This window comes from Pristis pectinata, chromosome 4 (genome assembly GCF_009764475.1).
Source record: "Pristis pectinata isolate sPriPec2 chromosome 4, sPriPec2.1.pri, whole genome shotgun sequence".
NCBI lineage: Eukaryota > Metazoa > Chordata > Chondrichthyes > Rhinopristiformes > Pristidae > Pristis > Pristis pectinata.
The window spans coordinates 60287003-60306605 of record NC_067408.1 but is presented as its reverse complement, the minus strand read 5'-3'; the positions used below and the strand labels follow the sequence as shown (position 1 = coordinate 60306605).

The 19603-nt window shown below is 45.6% G+C and overlaps 1 protein-coding gene across 4 annotated transcripts in view; it reads left to right on the top strand.

The window, feature by feature from the left end:
- The window catches only part of LOC127569989 (MAP7 domain-containing protein 2-like), a 96389-nt gene that overhangs the window by 33418 nt on the left and 43368 nt on the right, over positions 1 to 19603 (top strand). For 2 of the 4 annotated variants that reach the window (XM_052015129.1, XM_052015132.1), the window contains 2 exons: positions 7336 to 7460; positions 10283 to 10402. In XM_052015129.1, the coding sequence (XP_051871089.1) occupies positions 7336 to 7460; positions 10283 to 10402 (245 nt within the window). The remainder of the gene's footprint in view (positions 1 to 7335; positions 7461 to 10282; positions 10403 to 19603) is intronic. The other 2 variants (XM_052015130.1, XM_052015131.1) reach the window with 2 other exon arrangements.

Below are 19603 nucleotides of genomic sequence, written 5' to 3'. Positions count from 1 at the left end.
ACAATTTATGCAAAAGATTTCGATGTACATGTGACTAATAAAAATCTTATCTTTTGGGTTGAAACCCTGCATCAGGACTGAGAGTGGAGTGGGGGAGGGGTGAGAAAGGAGTCCGAGGTGATTGGTGGACTGAGGAGGGGTGTAAGCAGGTTGCGCAGGGTATGGGAGGGGAAGGGGTGGAGTTGGGAGACAGTGGTGGGTGGATGAAAGACGGAGGCAGACAGAGAGAGAGAAAAAAAATTATTGAGAGGCAGATGGAGCAAGGTGGTGGGAGTGGAAGGTGAAGGTGGAGACAGTGGCTGGAGGGAGATAAACAGGAACACCAAGGGCTGGAATCTGATAAGTAAAGGAGGTGATAATGGGAACCATTAAGGGAGAGGTGAATGGCAGACAGAACCAGAACCAGAACCAGATAGGGTGGGGGAAACCTGTGGGTGAACTGTGTGTGTAATGGTGTGTGGGTGGATGGAACCAGGAGGGGGAGGGGGACAAAGATGAGTGAAGAGGGTTCTGGGGGTGTGTTGTGGGAAAGAGGAGAAGGGCTGCAGAAGGATCAGAAGGAGAGAGAAGGCGGGGGAGGGGAAAACAACCTTCCAGAGGGGAGGGTGACCTAAAATTGGAAAACTCAGTGGTGGTGGGTGGATCTGGCTGTTATATGTTTGGGGGCTTCTCATCATCTTTAATGTGAGTTACGTGGCATAAAGTCTGCACCAGCTGGGGTTCAAACTGCGAGGCTTGTGTTTAAAATCGTCATGTTGACCAGAGTGACTACTGATTCTAGGGTTGCCAACAGTCCCGTATTATACAGGACACCCTGAAGCTGAAAGGATTGTGTGTCCTGTATTGCTTTCTTATGGAATGTCAAACCCAGCAGAAGCTGTAGGGACAAAGCCAGGAGTTCCCTCCCCGGGACACATCTTTTGAATAGCATGTATATGTGAGGGATGCTCAGGTAAAGCTGGCGCTGTGACGGAGACTGGTCTTTGAGGACAGGCAGAGCAGAAATGTGTCCAGCTTCCTGATTTGGGGAAGTGGGAGATGTTTGCGCTTTAAGTGTAAAGTGTCCACAAACAGCTTTTTGAAAAAAGTAGCCCAGCTTTGACCTCTTTTGACATGGCTTGGTGTGTTGCCTGCAGAGTTCAGTGTCAGGAGTGGAAATTGACAGAGCCTGTAACGGAAACGGTGGAAGCAGTCAGCAGGTCAGAAAGCAGCTGAGGAAGGAGAGACAGAGTTAACATCTGGGACCTTTTGTCAGAACTGGAAGCGTGAGAGAACAAGCATCTTTTAAGTTGCAGAGAGGGGGACATGTGACGAGAATAAAGGGAGCATCTCGGGGATGATATGGGTGTCCTCTCCATTCAAGAAACCAACCACGGATTGAGTGACTGCTCTGTAGAACACTTCAGTCTGCAAGGGCTGCCATGAGTTCCCTGTCACTTTAATTCTCCATCCCATTCCTACTTCCGCCTCTTTAGCTTTCTATACTGTTTCAACAAAGGGTGGCATAGTGAAACGGTGTTTAGAGTCATAAGGTCATAGTTATGCAGCACAGAAACAGGCCCTTCGATGCCAACCAAGATGCCCATCCAAACTAATCCCATGTGCCCACATTTGGCCAATATCCTTCTAAACCTTTCCTATCCATGTACCTGTCCAAATGTCTTTTAAACATTGTAATTATATCTACTTCCACCACTTCCTCAGGCAGCTTATTCCACAAAAAGTTACCCCTCAGGTCCATTTTTAAACTTTTCCCCTCTCACCTTAAATCTGTGCCCTCTAGTTTTTGATTCCCTTTCCCCGAGAAACAGACTGTGTGTATTTTATCCCATCTGTGCCCCAGAGGCAAAGGTTCAATCCCGACCTCAGGTGCTGTCTGTGTGGAGTTTGCATGTTCTCTGTGTGAGTTTCCTCTGGGTGCTCTGATTTTCTCCCACATCCCAAAGATGTGTGGGTTGATAGGTTAGTTATCCACTGTAAACTACCTCTTGGTGTAGGGTAATGGCAACAGGGAGTTAAAGGGCATGTGTCAGAGAAAATTAGAGCTGTGGGGAAATCAGGATACAGCGGGATGGAGATCAGTAACGGATGTGGGCAGAGAAATGGCAGATGGAATTTAGTCTGGCCAAGTCTGAGGTGTTGCACTTTGGGAGATCAAATACAAAGGGACAGTACCCAGTTAGTGGCAAGACCCTTAACAGTGTTGATGTACAGAGGATCTTGGGGTCCAAGTTCATAGCTTCCTGAAAGTGGCTGCACAGGTTGATAGGGTGGTAAAGAAGGTGTACGGCATGCTTGCCTTTATTAGTCAAGGTGTTGAGTTCAAGAGTTGGGAGGTTATGTTGCAGCTTTATAAAACTATAGATAGGCTGCATCTGGAGTATTACATTCAATTCTAGAAAGGATGTAGAGGCTTTGGAGAGGGTGCAGAGGAGGTTTACCAGGATGCTGCCTGGATTAGAGGGCATGAACTATGAGGAGAGGTTGGGTAAATTTGGGTTGTTCTCTCTGGAGCAGTGGAGGCTGAGGGGAGACCTGGTAGAAGTTTATAAGATTATGAGAGACATAGATACAGCCAGTATCTATTTCTCAGGGTCGAAGTATCCAATACTAGAGGGCATGCATTTAAGGTGAGGGGGGGAAGTTCAAAGGAGATGTGCAGAGCAGGTTTGTTATACAGAGAGAGATGGGTGCCTGGAATGCACTGCCATGGGTGGCAGTGGAGGCAAATAACATAGAGGTGTTTAAGGAGGCTCTCAGAGGCTTTGAGAAGGAGAAGCAGAGTACAGGGTATAAAAGTAGAAAGGTGGATGGGCTAAAGTGCATTTACTTAAATGCAAGAAGTATCAGGAATAAGGGTGATGAACTGAGAGCTTGGATAAGTGCATGGGACTATGATATTGTGGCTCTTGCAAAGACTTGGCTGTCACCAGGGCAGGAATGGATATTGAATATTCCTGGTTTTAAATATTCAGTGTTTTAAAAGGGATAGGGAGGGGGGGAGAAGAGGAGGAGGAGTGGTGATACTGGTCAGGGACACCGTTACAGCTGCAGAAATGGTGGATAATGTAGAAGGATCCTCTCTAGAGTCAGTATGGGTGGAAGTTAGGAACAAGAAAGGAGCAGTTACTCTACTGGGAGTATTCTATAGGCCCCCCGGTAGCAGTAGGGATACTGAGAGCAGATTGGGAGGCAGATTTTGGAAAGCTGCAAGAATAACAGGGTTGTTATCATGGGAGACTTCAACTTCCCAAATATTGATTGGCACCTGCTTAGTACCAAAGGTTTAGACGGGGCAGAGTCTGTTAAGTGTGTCCAGAATGGATTCCTGTCACAGTATGTTGACAGACCGACTAGAGGGAGTGCCATATTAGATCTAGTATTAGGTAATGAACTGGGTCAGGTGACCGATCCCTCGGTGGGTGAGCATTTGGGGGACAGAGACCACTGCTCCATAACCTTTAACATTGTCATGGACAAGGATAGAAGCAAAGAGGACGGGAAGATATTTAATTGGGGAAGGGCAAATTATGAGGCTATAAGGCTAGACCTTGAGAGTGTAAATTGGGATAACATTTTTGAAGGGAAATGTACTATGGAGATGTGGTCGATGTTCAGGGATCTCTTGCAGGATGTTAGGGATAAATTTGTCCCGGTGAGGCAGAGAAGGAATGGTAGGGTGAAGGAACCATGGGTGAGAAGAGAGGTGGAACAACTAGTTAGGAAGAAGAAGGCAGCATACATAAGGTGTAAGCAGCAAGGATCAGACAGGGCTCATGAGGAATATAGAGTAGCAAGGAAGGAACTTAAGAAGGGGCTGAGGAGAGCAAGAAGGGGACATGAAAAGGCTTTGGAGAGTAAGGTTAAGGAGAATCCCAAGGCTTTTTTCTCGTATGTGAAGAGCAGAAGGATGACGAGAGTAAAGGTAGGTCCGATTAGAGGCAAAGGTGGGAAGATGTGCCTGGAAGCTGTGGAAGTGGGTGAGCTTCTCAATGAATACTTCTCTTCAGTACTCACCAAGGAGAAGGGTCTTGATGATGCTGAGGACAGTGTTGGTAAGGCTAATGTTCTAGAATATGTAGATATCAAGAGAGAGGATGTGTTGGAGCTGTTAGAAAATATTAGGAGAGATAAGTCTCCAGGCCCTGACGGAATATTCCCCAGGCTGCGTTGTGAGGCAAGGGAGGAGATTGCTGAACCGTTGGCTAGGATCTTTGAGTCCTTGTTGTCCACGGGAATGGTACCAGAGGATTGGAGGGTGGCGAATGTTGTCCCCTTATTCAAAAAAGGTAGTAGGAATTACAGACCAGTGAGCCTTACGTCTGTGGTGGGTAAGCTGTTAGAAAGGGTTCTAAGAGATAGGATCTATGAGCATTTAGAGAATCATGGGCTGATTAGGGACAGCCAGCATGGCTTTGTGAAGGGAAGATCATGTCTCACAAGTCTGATAGGGTTCTTTGAGGAGGTGACCAGGCAGATTGATGAGGGCAGTGTAGTAGATGTGGTATACATGGATTTTAGTAAGCACTTGACAAGGTTCCACATGGTAGGCTTCTTCAGAAGGTCAGAGGCCAAGGGATCCAGGGAGGCTTGGCCGTGTGGATTCAGAACTGGCTTGCCTGTAGAAAGCAGAGGGTTGTGGTGGAGGGAATGCATTCAAATTGGAGGGCTATGACTAGCAGTGTCCCACAAGGATCATTTCTGGGACCTCTACTTTTCGTAATTTTTATTAATGACTTGGATGAGGGGGGTAGAAGGCTGGGTTAGCAAGTTTGCAGACGACACAAAGGTCGGTGGCGTTGTGGATAGTGAGGAGGGCTGTCGAAGCTTACAGAGGGATATTGATAGGATGCAGAGCTGAGCTGAGAAGTGGCAGATGAAGTTCAATCTGGAGAAGTATGAGGTGGTACACTTTGGAAGGACAAACTCCAAGGCGGAGTACAAGGTTAATGGCAGGATTCTAGGTAGTGTGGAGGAGCAGAGGGATCTGAGGGTTCATATCCACAGATCACTGAAATTTGCCTCACAGGTGGATAGGGTAGTTAAGAAAGCTTATGGGATGTTAGCTTTCGTAAGTCGTGGGATCGAGTTTAAGAGCTGCGAGGTAATTATGCAGCTCTACAAAACGCTGGTTAGACCACACTTGGAGTACTGCGTCCCATTCTGGTCGCCTCATTATAGGAAGGATGTGGAAGTGTTGGAAAGGGTGCAGAGGAGATTTACCAGGATGCTGCCTGGTTTGGAGAGTATGGACTATGAGGAGAGACTAAGGGAGCTAGGGCTTTTACTCATTGGAGAAAAGGAGGATGAGGGGAGACATGATAGAGGTATACAAAATATTAAGAGGAATAGATAGAGTGGACAGCCAGCGCCTCTTTCCCAGGGCGCCAGTGCTCCATACAAGAGGGCATGGCTTTAAGGTAATGGGTGGGAAGTTCAAGGGAGATGTCAGAGGGAGGTTTTTCACCCAGAGAGTGGTTGGTGCATGGAATGCGCTGCCTGGGGTGGTGGTGGAGGCTAATACATTGGACAAGTTCAAGAGATTGTTAGATAAGCATATGGAGGAATTTAAGATAGAGGGATATGTGGGAGGAAGGGGTTAGTTAGTCTTAGGTGTGGTTTAAAGGTCGGCACAACATGGTGGGCCGAAGCGCCTGTATTGTGCTGTATTGTTCTATGGTTCTTTGGTTCTATGGTACATGAATGTGCAGAGAATGGAGGGGTATGGACCTGCAAAGGCAGAAGGGACTAGTTCAGTTAGGCGTTTAAATAGTTTGGCACAACATTGTGGGCCGAAGGGCCTGTTCCTGTGCTGTGCTGTTTGATGTTCTCTAGAGAATGGGGCTGATGGGATTGTTCCCAGGGTTCTTTCTCCATGTCATTATAAATACAGGTAGCCTTGAGCAACAGCACCTCACCTTCTGACTGGGTGCACTGCAGCCCTTGGGACTCAAATTAATTTTAATAATCTCAGATAACCTGCCGCTCCAGTTTGTATAAGAACCTGTAACATTAACTGTGTTTCTCTCTCCACAGATGCTGCCTGACTTGCTGGGTATTTCCAGCATTCTCTCTTGTGTCAGATTCGCATTCTGCAGCTCACAGGCCCAGCATGTTGCCTCATTTCCTTTTCCTTTCTAACTGCTCTCATTCATGCTGTTCATTGATTGCTTTCTCATTACCTTGCTGTTTGAAAAAGCAGAGTTGGCAGGTTTATTTCTAATTTTGTTGATTAATGCCCTTCAGTGATCCATGCTTTTTCATTGGCTGCTGTCTGGCGTCTCTCTGCTTTTGCACTGTGGCCTCACAGGACACTACTATCAGCCACTTGCATATTCTTCTTTCACTTGGAGATGTTGTGGTTTCAGGTTGATCTAACTGCTGAATGGCAAGAGTTAAAAGCTCAAATGAGAGAACTGAATGAGTTATTTTTTCCCAACACATCCTTTTAAATTGGAGTATTTTGGATGTTGCCTTGTTAAGTATTACATACATTTAAAAAAGTATTGAAAACTATTATCCAATTAGACAGTTGAAACACATTAGATCAAAAGATGTGCCTTTTGATTCCAGCGATGTTTTGGAAGTTCAGCATTGAATAGCTGAACTTACGGGCTCATAGTGTAGGGGTTATCAGCAGAACAACTACGTAGAGTACATCGCGTGTGTATCACAGAAACGCACCTTGTGGCTCAGTAAGGCCACGCCAATGTTTATGCTTCATCTCCCACCTCTCTTCATCCAACCTGTCAGTACTTCTTTCTATTTCTTTCTCCTTCATGCTTTGTTCTAAGTGTATCCGTGCTAATCACCTCAACCACTCCCTGCTGGTGAGTTCCATTCTTTGAGTAGAGAAGCTCTTCCAAATTTCCTGTTGAGTTTTTGGAGATTCCTGGTAATAATGGCCTGTAGAATGTCCTTCCCCACTAGCGGAAGTATCTTCTTCACAGTCAATCCTTCCATGATTTCAAAAACCTCAGCCAGTGTCACAGCTTACAAAGCGCTGCAGCCTCACCGACCATTCCTGAACTGTGCAACCTCTCTGTCCTGGTGTCGCTGCAACAACTTCAGTGCCTCTATACCTTCTTATAACACTGAAACTGGAACTGTACCATTCCCTCCATGTATGGCCTAACTAGATTAATTAGCTACAGTGGAACAGCACCAAAGTGTCACTTACTTGATGCAGATGTCTCTGGTGGGAAGGTCATTTTCCCCAGTATGCATCATCCATGATATTCTATTGCGAATCTTCACCTTTTATTCCTTCTCATTCTATTTTCTGTCTGCTTTGAAGCTTTAACTCTTCAGTGTTCTATGTCTGCCCTTGTGTAGTCTCAGGTAGCCCCCTCAAGACCCCTTCCAAACCTACAAGTCCGAGCGGAGACAGACAGAGTGCAGCAGCCACTTCCAGCTCACCAGGAGAAACCAAAGGGAGTCCGATGTCGGAAACTCAACAGGTAGTGCAAAGAGTTAGAATGCTAATGATGTTATTTGAAGTTGGTGTTATGTCAAAATGCCGTGATTTCATCTTTTTGTGTGTTTCTCTTATTAAACTAATTTGGCCAGTTTCCTGTTGCTTCAATGGCAGACTTCCCAGTGTTAGTCTGTCCGTTGAAACTTCTAGTCCAAAAAGAATCTTAACAGGGCAAATAGAGTACAGCAAATTGTATTGAATTGAAATTAGACAAATAACCTGTAAGTTGTTTCCAATCTTTAAAACACAGATATTTGTTTTTAAAAAGGACGAGTGGCATTTTCAATGAGTGTATTTAGTCCTGATCCGGATCCAGATTCAGACAAGGTCCAGAATCACACAGGGAGCATTCATTATCTTGAACCCAGACCATTCTTTACTATACATTTCTCCCTCTGTTGCTGCAGAATGTGCAGATTGTGTTAAGGAATTTAATTCTGTAAATCTTAAAATCTGTAAATCTTTTCGAATATTCACTGATATTGTGGTTGAGCTGTGTGCTAACTGCATATCTTTTCTCTTATTCCCTAACACCTTTTAAATATCCAAAATCTATCAAGCTCAAGTGTAAAGTTAACAATTGACCTCCCATCAAGTGCCACTTCCAGAAGACACTTTCAAATGTTTCCCACCCTCTGCATGTAGAAGTGTTCCTTGCCTCACCATTGAAGGGCGCAGATCAGCAGAAGGGGTCTCAGCTCTGGGGGGCTTTCAAAATAGGAGGGGGTCCTTAGGACAGGGGCTCCCACCACAGAGGGTGCTTGGTGCGATAAGGGTGCAGGGAACAGCTGCACTCGTACAACGGCTTTCCCAGCCAGTGAGATCCCACCCCCAGACTCAACACCCTTTTCAATCAAAGCTGCCAGTTATTAGGGATATGAAATGTTTTTGTTCTGTGCTGAGTTGACATTTGGGACCTGTTTTTTTTAAATATTAGAGTCATACAGCACAGAAACAGGCCCCTCAGCCCAACTGGTCCATGCCAGCCAAGATTCCCATTTGCCTGCGTTTGGCCCATATCCCTCTAAAGCTCTCCTGGCCATGTAGTTGCCCAAGTACTTTTTAGTTGTTGTTAATATACCTGCCTCAACCACTTCCTCTGGCAGCTCATTCCATATATACCCACCACCCTCTAGGTGAAAAGCTGCCCCTCAGGTTCCTAGTAAATCTCTCCCCTCTCACCTTCAACCTGTGCCCTCTAATTCTTGAATCCCCAACCCTGGGAAAGAGACTGTGCATATTCACCCTATCTATGCCCCTAATGATTTTATACATCTCATTTTCCTACCCTCCAATGAAAACAGTTCCAACCTGCTCAATCTCTCTCCGTAACTCAGTCCCTTGAGTCCCAGCAACATCCTCATAAATCTCCTCTGCTCTCTTCCAGATGTTTTGTTTTAAACAGTTACCACAGTAAAAGCATTCATACATTAAAAGAACAAATAATATTATTGAAAGGAGATAATAATATATAGAGATGTACTTCCTTTTCCCCACTCACACTGCCCCTTCCTATTTGACTGAGGAGCTGTTGTCCTTGGCACCTGATGTAACACTGCACTGGGCTCCCAAGCCTCAGACTGTAAGCCTGTGGAAGTTCACAGTCCTCCACTGGGTTCCGCGAAGAGTCCCCCAGTGGAGCACTGAGGGAACTATGGTGGGGTTGGGGGTTGGGGAGAAGATGCTGGAAGCAGTGACATGCAGGGGCAGGTGCGTGTGCTGGTGTTGGGACAGGAGATGTGTCCCATTGGGGAACAAGCCAATGCTGGGGTTCGAATGATGTGTTCTCTGCTGCCCAGCACTTGAGACCCCTGCATTTGATTGGCAACATTCAACAATTAATCTGCTTGTACTTCCTTAAATGGGTCAAGATTCATTTTTAAATATTATCAGCACTGCTCAAATCAAAGGTATCATCCAGACACCATCTGAAGGAAAGCAGTGAGTTCTCCCTGGTGTTCTGATCTGTATTTATCTCCCTACTAACATCAATAAGTCACATTGTTGTTTGTGGGTTGAGAGTAGTTTCCACATTTCTTTTATTACAAAGTGGCCACATTTCAAAAATTGTCCAAAGTGCTTTAGGTTGCTCCCAAGTTCTCACTGTGTGCTATGGAAATGCAATTTTTTGTCCTCCAGAATAAGAACTGAAAACGCTGGAAATACTCAGCAGGTCAGGCAGCATCTGTGGAAAGAGAAACAGAGTTAATGTTTCAGGTCAGAGACCCTTCCTCAGAACTGTTAACTCTGTTTATCCCTCCACAGACACTGCCTGATCTGCCTAGTGTTTCCAGCATTTTCAGTTTTTATTTCAGATTTCCAGCATTCTTTGATTGTTACCCTCCTTATTGTGCCAGTTGGAAGTTCTATTCAAAGCTGTTAAAACTCATTGCCTGAACTGAATTACTGGTTTGACTGAAACACCAGATAATCTAATTCAGCGGTGTTGGTTGATGGATCAACAACAATCTCAACACTGGGGAGAACGCACCTGAACAAATATGCTGCAGTGAGTGAAATTGTCACTGTCCACCTGGGAGAGCAGACGAGGCTGTGGCATAACCTCAGGTCTGGAAGGCAGCTCCTAGTACTCTACCCTCAGCCACACACTGTAGATTTAAGTCACTGGACTGAAATTCCAGGGGATGCTGGGAAAAGGACAAGTTTTTTCATACATTGGTTTTTATTTATGGGTAATCTGGTTGTACTCATTTAAATGTACGTTAAAGACAACCCCAGTAAGCCAAATTCGTACCATGTGGAGTAGTGTTCCTGTTATAGTGAAGTCGCTACCTACTTGTATAGGGAGTCTGGAGCAGGCCTCAAAGGAACAAAGTGCCTGGAGCAAGCCGAAAGAAGCAGGGAAGGTCTGGAGACGGAGGGAGAGCAGAGATGGTATTACTGGACTCCCAGAGCTCTAGCATGGTATTGTAATAACAAAAAGCAAGATGAGAAGAAAATATTTGCAAACAAATATGTTTTATTTGAGTTGTAATAATTTGAAAGTATTCAGCAAGCACTGTGGAGGGGTTGAGGATGCACCAACCTCGGGTGGAGTGTTCTCGTGATCCCGCCGGCCTCTGTCTCTTGCCTTGGAACCAAGCGAGGTCACATTGAATCAGGGTCAGTCTGCCAGGGTCAGCAGACTGTTTTCAATACAAGAAGGATCAAAATCAGATTGGGGTAATACATATTCCTTCCCACCACCCTTCCTCCTCTGGCCCCGACTCCAACCCCTGCCGGGTCTTTACCATCCCCCCGACCTCCCTCTCTCTGAGGCTGAGAGGTCTGTTCTTAGCAAAGGCTTCACCTTTGTACCTCTGTATCACCTCCATCCAGGGACCCAAACAGTCCTTTCAGGTGAGGCAGAGATTCACCTACACTGTGAATCCACTAGGTGCTCCAAGTGTGGCCTCCTCTACATTGGCGAGATCAAACGCAGACTAGGTGACCATTTCACAGAACACCTACCATAACCACGTAACTGTAACCATGATCTGCATCTCCCCATTGCCGGTCACTTCAACTTCGCCTCCCACACCATCACTGATATGTCAGTCCTCGACCTCCTCCGCTGCCAGGAGAAGTCCAAACACAAACTGGAGGAACAGCACCTCATATTCCGTCTTGGGATCTGACAGCCTAATGGGATGAACATCGAATTCTCCCACTTTAAGTAAACCAACCATCCCCACCCCCCACTTTGCCTTTTCTTCCCTTTCCTAGCCTCTCTCTCTTTTATCTCCTCACCATTTTTTCTCTCTCCTTTTGCTCTCCTCTCCTCTCTTCCCCTCTCCCCATGCCGCCTGCCTCCTTACCTTTGACCCATCCCCCGGTGGATCTGCTCTCCCCTCCTCCCTACACCTGCCTATCACTATTTTTTACCTGCATCTACTTATCACCACCTTGTGCCCACCCTGCCTCCCCTCTTTTGTCCACCTATCACTGCTCTGTTTCTCCCCCCTATATATTGGGCTTCCCCTTTTCCTATCTTCAGTCCTGAAGAAGGGTCCCAACCCGAAACGTTTACTGCCTGCTTTTCTCCACAGATGCTGCCTGGCCTGCTGAGTTCCTCCAGCATCTTGTTGTTTTTTCAGTGGTACTACCTATTTTCTTCTTCCCGGTGACCTGTAGCATTGGTATGAAAAAAGAAATGTGTTTGAGGTTAGAGTTATAGAGTCATACAATATGGAAACAGGCCCTTCAGCCCAACTGGTCCATGTTGACCAAGATTCCCATCTAAGCTTGTCCCACTTGCCTGGTGTTTGGTCCATATCCCTCTAAACCTTTCCTATCCACATATTGGTCTAAATGTCTTTTAAATGTTGTTAATGTACCTGCCTCAACCACTTCCTCTGGCAGCTTGTTCCATATACCCACCACCTCAGGTTCCTAGTAAATCTCTCCCCTCTCTCCTTAAATCTATGCTCTCTAGTTCTTGATTCCTCAACCCTGGGAAACAGACTGTGCGCATTCACCCTATCTGTGCCCCTCATGATTTTATACACCTCCATAAGATCACCCCTCATTTTCCTATGCTCCAGTGAATAAAGTCCCAGCCTGCTCAACCTCTCTCCATAGCCCAGTCCATTAAGTCCTGGCAACATCCTTGTAAATCTCCTCTGTAGTCTTTCCAGCTTAATGGCATTTTTCCTACAGCAGGATGACCAAAACTGAACACAATATTCCAAATGTGGCCTCACCAGTGTCTTGTACAACTGCAACATAATGTCCCAACCGCTGTACTCAATGCCCTGATCAATGAAGGCCAGCGTACCAAAAGCCTTCTTCACCACCCTGTCTACCCACGATTCCACTTTCAGGGCACCGTGTACTTTTACTCGTAGTTCTGTCTGTTCTACAACACTCCCCTGGGCCCTACCTTTCACTGTGAATGTCCTACCCTCATTTGTCTTCCCAAAATGCAACACCTTGCACTTATCAGAATTAAACTCCGTTTTCCATTCCTCAGCCCACTTATCCAGCTGATGAAGATCCCGCTGCAATTCCTGATGACCATCTTCTTGTTGACCTTGAACAAACTTGGTGAATTGGAGCCCTTGGCTAGGCTTTAATGCACCCACTGATCAATCCAGAGGTTGAAAGCACTGCCCAAATATGTTCGATAATGATCCCTTCCCAAATGCAAGTTTCTGGAAGCACCATAGACAGCATTCTATCCACTAGAGAACAAAGCTTCTGTCACCAGGATTGTTGTACCTTTGTCCTGCCAACTGTTTCCCGAAGGAAAGGATTTCTAGCAGCTGTACATTGGTGACCTGCCTGAGACATCTGTCCACTGATAGTTGAACTGATCTGCTGTGAGCGAGCTTGGAACCAGCAACAGTGATTTTATCTGCTTCTGTGATGGAGGTCAGGTTTGATCCAACAGTTGATTATTTCTCTTCCTCTGATGAAAATGCCTGCAACCAGGGTCCTTATCCATCAGGAACCAAGAGCGGGAGAGTTTAAAGGAGGTCAGTCTTGGCTTTCTTCTGAGTTTCACTTTACAGGAGTTTAAAAGAGGCAAGTTTGCTAATTGTTAGTTAATAGTTGATTGTCTAATTAGCACAGCAGAGCAGCTATTGTGAGAGTGGACCAGTGTAGGAGTGGGGAGCTGAGGCTTTGGCTCCAGAGGCTTCATTGTGGGCTGAAAGGCCTGTATTGTGCTGTACTGTTCTATGTATGAAGAGGCTGAGTAAGTGGCACAGCTGTTGGGACTGAGAGCAGATCTTTAACAAGGCTTCGGTGAGGAGGCACAGCTAAGAACAGGTAAGGTTTTATTTTGCTGTTGATCCTTAGTACTTGATTCAGGATGACAGTCAGGGCAGTGGAATGTTCCTGTGGGAAGTCAGGGAAATTCACAGTCTCCCTGATGAGTACATCTGTGGGAAGTGCACCCAGCTGCATGCTCCTGACAGACCAGGGTCAAGGAACTGGAGCTGGAATTGGGGAATTGGATGTACTCAGGATCATCTGGGAAGCTGAAAGCATCATAGGTGAGACGTTTACTGAGGTGGCCACCCCCCCCCCCCCCCGCCCCCGCCAAGATACAGGCTTTGAATAAATGGTGACTACCAGGAAAAGTAAAGGCAGTAGGCAGTCAGTGCAGGGGTTCAGTGTGGCCATTCCCCTCACTAACAGGTATACCTCTTTGGATAGTGTTGGGTGGGAGGTTCTTTCAGGGGCTAGCAGCAGTAGTCAGGTCTCTGGCACTGTAACCAGCTCTGAGGATCAGAGGGAAAGGGTGCAGTCAGACACGGAAATAGTGATAGTGAGGGGGACAGACAGGAGATTCTATGGCCGCAGAAGAGACATCAGGATGGTGTGTTGCCTCCCGGGTGCCAAAGTCAAGGATGTCTCTAAGCAGCTGCAGAAAATTCTTGAGGGGGAGGGCGAACAGCCGGAGGTCATTGTACATGTTGGTACAAATAACATGGGTAGAACAAGGGAGAGGTTCTGCAGGATGAGTGGAGGGAGTTACATAAGAAGTTAAGAAGCAGAACCTCGCGGATGGTGATCTCCGGATTACTCCCAGCGCCACATGCTGGGGAGGCCAGATGAATTTGTGGGGGAGAAGCTAGTGCAGGGTGCGGGGATCCAGGTTCTTGGACCATTGGGATCTCTTCCAGGGTAGAAGCGACCTCTACAAGAGGGACATGTTGCACTTGAACCGGAGAGGGACCAATATCCTTGCAGGGAAATTTGCTAATGCTACAGGGGAGAGTTTAAACTAGATTGGCAGTGGGGTGAGACTCTGAGCAGGAGCAAGTTGTGGGATAAAGCAGTAGCCAGCGAGAGCAAGTTTAGTAATTAGGATAGTCAGGGAGGGAAAGGAATACCCACTTAAACTGCATTTATTTCAATGCACAAGATTTACCAGGTAAGGTAGGTGAACTCAGAGCATGGATTGGCTCTGAGGACTGGGATATTACAGCCATAACAGAAACATGGCTGAGAGAAGGGCAAGATTGCCAGCTCAATATTCCAGGACACAGATGCTGCACGTGTGACAGAGGAAGTGGTTGAGGCAGGAACAATAGTATCATTTCAGAAGCACTTTGATAGGTACATGCAGGGGCGGGGCTTAGTGGGATATGGGCCAATCACAGGAATCTGTGACTAGCTGGGTGGGCACCATGGTCGGCATGGACTGGTTGGGCCAAAGGGCCTTTATCTGTGCTGTATTACTCTGTAACTCTGTGAACCCCAGACAGTAGTTCTGGTGTGTTTGGTGTAAGAGTAAGTACAGGCCCAGCTTGCTTGCTGAGCACCATCTTCAGTTTTCCCCTCCAAAGTACTGAGAAAAGAAAGAATAGAATCAATAAAATAAGGAATCAGGTCAGTCTGAAGAACTAAGAAACCAACAGGGCAGCTTTAAGACTTCTTTCCTAAATGCAATTCCTTCCAATGACCAATTCTATATGTGCAGCTGAAGTGTCAAGCACATTCTTCCTCAGCACTACTGAATCCTCCAGTGCTCTTGTCATTACACAACATTAAAATGGATCCTTGCATGGTGGCAGCATTGCACAGCTTGGGCAGGCTTCTGGTAATATTGATCTCCCAGTCCCATCTCCCCGTGATATCAATTATATCTCCCTTGTTTTTGCATTTTTTACAAAATATACCAACAATTTTCAGTTTAAAAAAAAAGTTTCCATGAAACAATCCCTGCCCCACAGCATTTTTCTCAATGCTACAGTAAATCACAAAGAATCCGGATAGTTATCTGAGGGAGGTTATTGTACCACCGTGCTTGGCCAGTGAATACTTCAACAATTACAGAAATTCTGCATGACAGAAGTTACTTTCTGTGGTGAACTGAAAAGCAAAGCAAGTCACCAGTGTGAAGTAATTTCCATGTCCTTCCTTTCCTATCCTTTACTGCTTCTTCCTGTACTTTGCTGCTGGCTTCTAACCTCTGTGGTAATAATTGACTGTCAAGCTTCAGTCTGGTTTTCCAATTTGCTCTGATTTCAAGAACGCCCAATGAAAGGCTTTGCTTTGCAAATGAATGTAATTTCAATTATTGTTTTTAATAAGATCACCTGTGTCAAGTAACTTTATGTAAAGAAAATTAGCCCTGATTGAAGTGTAATATTAGCAGTTATAAAAACAGAAAATGCCTGGAAATGCCCAGCGAGTTGGCTGCATTCTGTTGGGCTGCAGACCTATTGAGTATTTCCAGCATTTTCTATTTTTATTTCAAAGTTCCAGCATCTGCAGCATTTCTGATCCACAATATTTGCAGAATATGCCAAACAAGTCATTCTGGAGGGCTTTATTTCCTTTTGCACATCAGTGTTGTAATGTGGGTTTCCATATCAACAATTCACAATTTTAATATGCATCTTTTATATTATCAAAATCTGTACACACATCCAATCACAAATTTCCTGTTCCAATACCTTTTTCCATTTGATGATTTCTGCCGACATTTTCCAATTATAATTTTCCATCTTTATAATAAATTTCTCCTTGGTGAATGTCACTCTGCATAATCTGACCAATGGATTCCCATGAAATGCACAAAATTCTTCTCAGTAACTGTGATTTCTAATTTACAAAGGTAGAGTCTAAGCATCAAATATCAAAATACATTTTCAGAATTACACTGTCTTTGGTATATTACAATACCTCATTTAACCTGTTTGCTGATGGTTTAGTCTACTTGAATTTGGACAGGATATTTCTGATTCAGATCTTTGACTATAATAAACTAAAAGAACATCACATATTGAGAATCAGAATCAGGTTTATTTGACTTACTTGATGTGAAATTTGTTGTTTTGTGGTAGCAGTACAGTGCAAAGACATAAAATTACTATATATTACAAAATAAATAAATAGTGCAAAAAAGGAGTAGCAAGGTAGTGTTCATGGGTTCATGGACCGTTCAGAAATCTGATTGCAGAGGGGAAGAAGATGTTCCTAAGTTGTTGAGTGTGGGTCTTCAGGCTCCTGTACCGCCTCCTTGATGGTAGTAGTGAGAAGGGGGCATGTCCCGGATGCTGTGGGTCCTTAGTGATAGATAAGTGTGAACTTTATCTTATTTCCCAGGAAGTTCTGTTTCGTCTTTAGTCCCAGTTTCTTCAGTTTAGTAGCTGTCCATCAAATAATTTTGAAAAACAGGATAATTTAAAAAATTGTGGAGGGTAAATTTGGATGTTATTTTTCAATAGCTTGGGAATCACTATGTGAGAGAAGGAGAATAAAATCAGTCTTAATTATACATGTTAATAACAGAACGTTAGGTAGAGAGGGTTTTTTTGCACTGATAATCAGTTTGCAAAAACGAAAAGTTAACTAGTGAGAAGCCAAGCCAATTAGTTAGACCTGTGGGATCCAGGGAAACTTGGCTGTGTGGATTCAGAATTGGCTCTCTCATAGAAGACAAGGTGGTGGTAGATGGAGTATATTCTGCCTGGAGGTTGGTGACCAGTGGTGTTCCGCATGGATCTGTTCTGGGACCCCTGCTCTTTGTGATTTTTATAAATGACTTGGATGAGGATGTGGAAGGAACAAATGTTGGTGGTGTTGTGGATAGTGTAGAAGGTTGCTATAGATTACAACAGGATATTGATAGAATGCAGAGCTGGGCTGAGAAGTGGCAGATGGAGTTCAACCTGGATAAATGTGAAGTGATACACTTTGCAAGATTGAATTTGAAGGCAGAATACAAGGTTAATGGCAGGACTCTTAGCAGTGTGGAGGAACAGTGGGATCTTGGGGTCCATGTACATAGATCCATCAAGGTTGCCACGCAGGTCCATAGGGTTGTTAAGAAGGCGTACGGAGTACCATAGAACCATACAGCACAAAACAGGCCCTTCGGCCCACCGTGTCGTGCCGTCCATCAGACCACCCTCACACTACCTAACCCCTTCCTCCCGCATATCCCTCTATCTCACGTTCCTCCATATGCCTATCCAACAAGCTCTTGAACCTGTTCAATGTATCTGCCTCCACCACCACCCCAGGCAGTGCATTCCATGCACCAACCACTCTCTGGGTGAAAAACCTCCCTCTGACATCTCCCCTGAACCTCCCACCCATAACCTTAAAGCCATGACCTCTCGTCTTGAGCATTGGTGCCCTGGGAAGGAGGCGCTGACTGTCTACTCTATCTATTCCTCTCAATATTTTATATACCTCTATCATGTCTCCTCTCATCCTCCTCCTTTCCAGTGAATAAAGCCCTAGCACCTTAAGCCTCTCCTCATATTCAATACCCTCCAATCCAGGCAGCATCCTGGTAAATCTCCTCTGCACCCTCTCCAATGCCTCCACATCCTTCCTATAATGAGGCAACCAGAACTGAACACAGTACTCTAAATGTGGCCTAACTAGAGTTTTGTAAAGCTGCATCATAACCTCGCGGCTCTTAAACTCAATCCCGCGACTTATGAAAGCCAACATCCCATTGGCCTTCTTAACTGCTCTTTCCACCTGTGAGGCAACTTTCAACGAACTGTGAATATGAACCCCCAGATCCCTCTGCTCCTCCACACTGCCAAGTACCTTGCCGTTTACCCTGTACTCTGCCCTGGAGTTTGTCCTTCCAAAGTGTACCACCTCACACTTCTCCGGATTGAACTCCATCTGCCACTTGTCAGCCCAGCTCTGCATCCTATCAATATCCCTCTGTAAGCTCCGACAGCCCTCCACACTATCCACAACACCGCCTATCTTAGTGTGGTCCGCAAACTTACTAACCCAGCCCTCCACCCCCTCATCTAAGTCATCTATAAATATCACAAAAAGTAGAGGTCCCAGAACCGATCCCTGCGGGACACCACTAGTCACTGCCTTCCAATCCGAGGGCACTCCTTCCACCACAACCCTCTGCTTTCTACATGCAAGCCAATTCCTAATCCACACAGCCAAGCTTCCTTGGATCCCTCGGCCTCTGACCTTCTGAAGAAGCCTACCATGAGGAACCTTATCAAATGCCTTACTAAAATCCATGTAAACCACATCCACCACACTGCCCTCATCAATCTTCCTGGTCACCTCCTCAAAGAACTCTATCAGGCTTGTGAGGCAAGATCTTCCCTTCACAAAGCCATGCTGGCTGTCCCTAATCAGTCCATGATTCTCTAGGTGTTCATAAATCCTATCCCTTAGAATCCTTTCTAACAGCTTACCCACCACAGACGTGAGACTCACTGGTCTATAATTCCCTGGCCTATCCCTATTACCTTTTTTGAACAAGGGGACCACATTCGCAATCCTCCAATCCTCCGGCACCACCCCCGTAGACAACGAGGACTCAAAGATCCTTACCAGCGGTTCAGCAATCTCCTCCCTAGCCTCTCGAAGCAGCCTGGGGAAAATCCCGTCAGGCCCCGGAGATTTATCTGTCTTAATATTATTTAACAACTTTAACACATCCTCTCTCTTGATATCAACAACCTCGAGAACATTACCCCTACCAGCACTCCCTTCCGCATCATCAAGACCCCTCTCCCTGGTGAATACCGAAGAGAAGTACTCATTCAGAACTTGTCCCACTTCCGCCGCCTCCAGGCAAATTCTCCCACCTTTGTCCTTAATCAGACCTACCTTCACCCTAACCATCCTCCTACCCTTCACGTACTTGAAAAAGGCCTTGGGATTTTCCTTAACCCTACTAGCCAAAGCTTTTTCATGTCACCTTCTAGCTCTCCTCAGCCCTTTCTTAAGTTCCTTCCTCGCTACCTTATATTCCTCACGGGCCCTGTCTGAACCTTGCTGCTTATACCTCACATATGTTACCTTCTTCTCCCTAACAAGTCGTTCCACCTCTCTCGTCACCCACGGTTCCTTCACCACGCCATTCCTTCTCTGCCTCACCGGGACATATTTATCCCTAACATCCTGCATAAGATCCCTGAATATCGACCACATCTCCATGGTACATTTTCCTTCAAAAAGGACATCCCAATTTACACTCCCAAGTTCTCTCCTTATAGCCTCGTACTTAGCCTTTCCCCAATTGAAAAACCTCTTGTCCTCTCTGCACCTGTCCCTGTCCATGACAGTTTTAAAGGTTATGGAGCAATGGTCACTGTCTCCCAAATGCTCACCCACCAATAGATCCTTCACCTGTCCCGGTTCATTTCCTAAAACTAGATCTAACAT